This window comes from Leptonychotes weddellii, chromosome 4 (genome assembly GCF_054177405.1).
Source record: "Leptonychotes weddellii isolate Sample4059 chromosome 4, ASM5417740v2, whole genome shotgun sequence".
Classification (NCBI taxonomy): Eukaryota; Metazoa; Chordata; class Mammalia; order Carnivora; family Phocidae; genus Leptonychotes; species Leptonychotes weddellii.
In genome coordinates, this window is record NC_138372.1 from 121446683 (window position 1) to 121452503 (window position 5821).

General features: G+C 36.4%; 1 protein-coding gene and 1 long non-coding RNA gene across 13 annotated transcripts in view; one reads left to right on the plus strand and one right to left on the minus strand.

Annotated features, from left to right (window-relative positions):
* Positions 1 to 5821, plus strand: part of LOC145720924 (uncharacterized) — a 157405-nt gene that overhangs the window by 37250 nt on the left and 114334 nt on the right. For 3 of the 12 annotated variants that reach the window (XR_014144249.1, XR_014144250.1, XR_014144248.1), the window contains exon 3: positions 4262 to 5645. The exons of 6 other annotated variants lie outside the window; for them this stretch is intronic. This is a non-coding gene — a long non-coding RNA (uncharacterized LOC145720924). The remainder of the gene's footprint in view (positions 1 to 4261; positions 5646 to 5821) is intronic. 3 more of the 12 variants (XR_014144251.1, XR_014144253.1, XR_014144252.1) reach the window with 1 other exon arrangement.
* The window catches only part of IL7 (interleukin 7), a 47510-nt gene that overhangs the window by 36437 nt on the left and 5252 nt on the right, over positions 1 to 5821 (minus strand). The window contains exon 2 of the mRNA XM_006727295.3: positions 4317 to 4450. Coding sequence (XP_006727358.1) covers positions 4317 to 4450 — 134 coding nt within the window. The remainder of the gene's footprint in view (positions 1 to 4316; positions 4451 to 5821) is intronic.

The window sequence follows — 5821 nt, forward strand, 5'->3', positions numbered from 1 at the left end:
GTTAATACATAGAAAGTGCTTACAGAAGCATTGGCACATTGTACACCTTGATTTTGTCTTAGTTATTATTATTATCATCACCTCATAGGGGTATTGTGAAGCTCAAAAAAGATAATGTGTATGAAACTTTTTGTAATGTACTGCTATTATCATTTTGTATTATAGTGACATGTGTATCCACCATCCTTATAGAGTATAGAAGAACACAGACTATTAATTTTTAATGGCCTACATTGCACATAATAAATGCTCAGAAATTCATATTTTAGTTAACTGTTACTTTTATGATCAAATCACTAAGGACTTTCGATTATGCTAGGAATAAAATCTAAGTATCATTGCATCAAGACCCCTCTCAATCTTGCTATAAAATACAGATCCCCTTATGTCTTCCGCTCTATCACTGGTCTTGAAAGTGGAGTCACGATGGACCATTCATTGCAGTGTGGGAGGAAAATTTTAGAAATTCTAACTACATGTAGTTTTTATCTCATCCTTTGTGAATTTTCTTCTGTTTTATATATATCTTTATTAATGCATGCAAAAATATTAGGAAATGCTCTAATATGTAAATAAATGCTAAATGGATATTGGAAGTGTAGGTTCAAAAAATTTTCACTGGAAATCAGTGCGCTATCCCACAATGTGGTCTTTCTCCTAGCGCCAAGCAGATCTATTCAACTCCTTCTAGGACACAGCTTATATTTTTCTGTTCCCAAATCTAGCTCACAACCAGTCTGTTTGTTTTGAATGACAGTATGGCAGCCACTCCTTTTCAAGCTGCAACTTGCATACTTCACACCAAGACTAAACTATCACCAAAGGAAAACTTCTTTAAAGAAGGGTCTACGCCTCGTCCATCATGGTATCTACCTTGAAGCCCCCACCACTTTACCACACAAAAGCGTTTTCCATAATAACAGGCTCCAAAGAGATGTTTGTTTCACGCATAAGCTAACACGATATTGCTATCAAGAGGCAGGAGAGTGTGCTGGTTAACAGCAAGGGCTCATATCTGGGTTCTGCCCCTTACAAACTGGCCGGCCACAAGCCTCAGCTTCTTCCTCTGTGAAATAAAAGTAATAAGAGTACCTCTCTTACAGGCATATTGTGAAAGTGTATTTGGCTAGTATCTGGAACAAAACAAGCGCTTCATAAATGTTAGTATTATTATGGTCTTCCTGAGACTCAAACCCAGTAATGTCTGTAAAGCCTCCAGTACACACTGAGTGAATAAGGGGACTGAATTTTCTCTACCAGCCATGTTGACATGAATAATCTGTGGTGACTTCTTTCTCCTTCCTTCTAATTTATCACCTCATATTTATAGACAACTTTCTTGAGACCGTCATGGCACGGTTCACTTGAATTGATTAGTTCATATACTCTTCCACGTCTTATGAATTAATCTCTTAAGAAGAGTAACCATGTTTTTTTGCTTTGGGTTTTGTTGCTGTTTGTGTAAGATTTATTTATTTATTTGAGAGAGAGAGAGAGAGTGGGGAAGAGGGGAGACGGAAAAGGAGAGGGAGAGAGTCAAGCAGACTCTGCACTGAGTGCTGAGCCCACGCGGGGCTTGTTCTCACAATCTTGTGATCATGACCTGAGCCAAACCAAGAGTTGGCCTCTTAACCAACTGCGCCACCCAGGCACCAACAGGTATTGTTTTAACAGTATCATTGTTGCTGCTGTTGTTTTTGTTGCTGTTGTGCATTTTAACGAGATAAACTCTACATTTCCAAAAATTGTGCTATGAATCTGGTAGACAAAACTCTCCTTTTGGATTCCAATAGCAATTTTCTTTGCAGTTTTATGCACATATAGTTATTTAAAAGTGTTGTAGGACTAACACTAGTTGATTCTTTGCCTAGGTAATAAAATTAAATAAAAGCATTATCTTGACTCAAAAACATTAATTTAGTAGCATTAATTAATGCAGCAAATGTCAACTGTCAAAACTTCATGAAATGCGAAGTGGGATAACTGCCATTTAGTGTACACTTTTTTCCTTGTCAATGGGCAAAATCAGGGACCTCTGTGGTCCCTGTTCAATATTATCTTGGGGCGCCTGGGTGGCTCAGTCGGTTAAGCATCTGCCTTCAGCTCAGTCATGATCCCAGGGTCCTGGGATTGAGCCCCACATTGGACTCTCTGCTCAGTGGGAGCCTGCTTCTCCCTCTCCCTGCTTCTCCCTCTCCCTGCCGCTCCCCCTGCTTGTACTCTCTCTCTGTCAAATAAATAAATAAAATCTTTTAAAAAATATATTATCTTGAATTTCCCATATCCCTTCAAGAGTTGGAACAATGAATTTCCCAAAGTGTCATGCCACTTGAGTATAAGTATGTGGAGAAGATGATAGTGGAATGGCGGGAGGGGGCAGATTAGACAATTTCTTCCATCTTATGAACATTTGAGAGGGTTTTCCTTTGCCCTTTAAGACTTCAAGAACTGATTATCTTTTAAATCAACACATCCCATTATGTTGATACAGCTATTAGATTGTAAAAAAATTATTTTTGTAGGTGACATAATTGTGTAGAAAATCCCAAGGGATCAACAACAAGAACAACAACTCCTGGAACTAATAAGTAATTATAGTAAGGTTTCAAGATACAAGGTTAATATACAAAAGCCAACTGCTTTCCTATATATCTGCAAGGGACAATTGGAATCTAAAATTCAAAACACAACACTATTTACAATAGCACCCTAGGTATAGATCTAAGAAAATGTAAACAGGATCTATATGAGGAAAAATATAAACTGAAGAAAGAAATCAAAGAAAGATCTAAATAAATGGAAATATATTTCCCTATAAGAAGACTTAGTATTGTTAAGATGTCAGCTTAGATGTGAATTCAGATACCTCATTGATCAATATAGACAGATGGCAATAAAGTATACGAAAAGATATTCAACATCCTATGACTTTAGGGAACTGTTGATTAAAACAACAATGAGATGCCATGACACACCTATTTGAATGGCTAAAATTCAAAACATGGACAACACCAAATACCGGTGAGAATGGGAGGCATCAGGAACTCTCATCCATTGCTGGTGAAAATGCAAAATGGTACTATCATTTTGGAGGACACTTGGATAGTTTTATATAAAACTAAACATAGTCTTACCATATGATCCAGCAATCACTCTCCTAGATATTTATCCAAGTGAGTTGAAAACGTATGTCCATACAGAACCCTGCACACGAATGCTTCTAGTTTTATTCATAATTGCCAAAAATAGGAAGCAACCAAGACATGTCCTTCAATCAGTGAACAGAAAAACAAACTGTGGTACACCCACTCAATGGAATTTTATTGAGCAATAAAAGAAATGAACTATTAAGCCACAAAAAATCATGGAGGAACCTTAAATATACATTGCCAAGTGAAAGAATCCAGTCTAAAAAAGCTATATACTGCATGATTCCAACTATATGACATTCTAGAAAGGCGAAAGTATAGAGACCATAAACGGACTGGTGGTTGCCATGCATTCAAAGGGAGGGGAAGAGGGGGGATAAATAAGCGGAGCACAAAGGATTTTTAAGGGCAGTGAAACTATTCTGTATGATACTTTAATGGTGGATACATGACCCTACATTTGCTAAAACCCAAAGAACTGTACAACACAAAAGCTGAACCCTAATGTCAGCTATGGACCTTAATTAATAATAATGTATCAATATTGGTTCATCAATTTAACAAATGTACCACACAAATGGACCACACAAATGCAAGATGTTAATAATAGGGGAAACTGTACAGAGGACGAGTGGGTATATGGTAATTCTCTACTTTCTGCAAACTTAAAACTACTCTAAGATATAAATTATACTGTAAAAAAAGTCCATAGTAAATTAAAAAATTAATTCACAGCAAATTACATATATACATGTGTATAAAAATACCTATATAATGCATATGCATGTACACACATTCAGATGAAATAACTATACATCTTTTTTTAATGATAGTTTTTTGATATTGTATTCTGTTATTTTCCCTCTTCTATTACAATGCTTCTACAGGGACTGTCATCAGGAAGTGAGGAAATGCAGGTAGTTGTGCTAAATTATGCTTACAAGAAATGTGGTAGTGAAGGAAACTGAGAGGAAATGGATAGCTGTGGGAATCTGAAGGCCTACTAAAGAATTATTTTAAAAAGATATAATGATGCCAACTATAAAAATAGGTAGTTAGTAGCTCTTTAAATTTTGCTCTTTAGTTATTTCACTTTCTTTCAAGGAATACAGACAGATACTTGAATATGAAACTGTTAAAATGTGAGGAAAACAAACAAGCACATACCAAGTCATTGATGCTGATCATTAGAACGTGCTGATACTCTCTGCCGTCTTTACCTTCAATATCACAATCGGATGATGCTACTGGCAACAGAACAAGGATCAGGGGAGGAATTCCAAAGATATACCTAAAAGAAACTAAATTGAACAGTGAGTAAGAATAAGCTGAATGTTGTAAGTCATATTATATCGTTTGTGTTGTTTCAATCAGCCTGACCATTTATTTCTAGTAACTTTTTGAAATGCACCTTGGCTTTTGGATAGTGTGGGAAGACCCTAAAATTCAGTATTATGTAACAACCAAGGTAGGGCTGCATTTTAGAGTTTAGATTTCTTTTATTTTTTTACTTAAAAATTACTGTTTGGAAAAGCACTGAACAGGTGTGATGAAAGCAGACTCTCTGCCTTTGAATAACACTCTAGGGTATAAATTAGTTTATTCAGTTTTGATTTATATTGAACATTCCTACAAGAAAAGGCATCTACAGGTAAACAGGTAAACTACAGGTAAAAAAAAGTTACACATTTTTGAAATTTTATGATTTATGGCATGTATATTTATGTAAACCTTGATGATTGTCCAAGTACCCAGCCTCTTCCTGGAGGCAGCACTGCACCTTTATTTCCATGGTACTGTGATTATATTCTTTCTTTTTAATGATGGACCTTAAAGGGTTAACCCTTCCCAGAACTGTGACAAAGTTGACATTTACATTTTGACACTCTATCTTTTCAGTATATTCTTTGTTTCTATGTGTCCAGAGACCCATATTTTCTACAAACACAGCTTTGTCTAGCTTCTTGACATGTTAGAAAAACCCATTAAATAACTTCACACCCTGGTAACTAATGATTTATATCTGTTTTTGATAAGCCTTCCTACTTAGAGGCATTTGTCTAATCGAAAGGAATGAAATTATAAATGGTATCATTTCAGGCAGTAATAATGCACTGATGGAGAGCCCGTTATTCCCAGAGACATTAAAATGTGGTTATATAAGTCTGCCAAAATGTCTTGTTTGTATCTTTCTGCAAATTCTTGAGTTACGTTGACAATATATCTCCTTTTAATTTTCCAAATGAAGTTTAACTGTACTTGATGAGTGCAAGACATTCCACACCTGGGTCTTTTTTGTTAGGACTACAAACAATACTCTTTGGAACCCAAGGAACTAATATTGTGACATATGTTAAATACATCATAAAGTTCCCAATAATATTATCATCTATTGTATCATTATCTGTCATATAAAAGTCAGTAGCACTCCCCAATAAATGATGAGCTGTTTGTTACCCATATTTTTACAAATAGAGAAAGCAGGCTAAATATCAGGTATGAGAGGGCGCCTGGGTGGCTCAGTTGGTTAAGCGACTGCCTTCGGCTCAGGTCATGATCCTGGAGTCCCGGGATCGAGTCCCACATCGGGCTCCCTGCTCAGCAGGGGGTCTGCTTCTCCCTCTGCCCTCTTCCCTCTCGTGCTCTCTGTCTCTCATTCTCTCTCTCTCAAA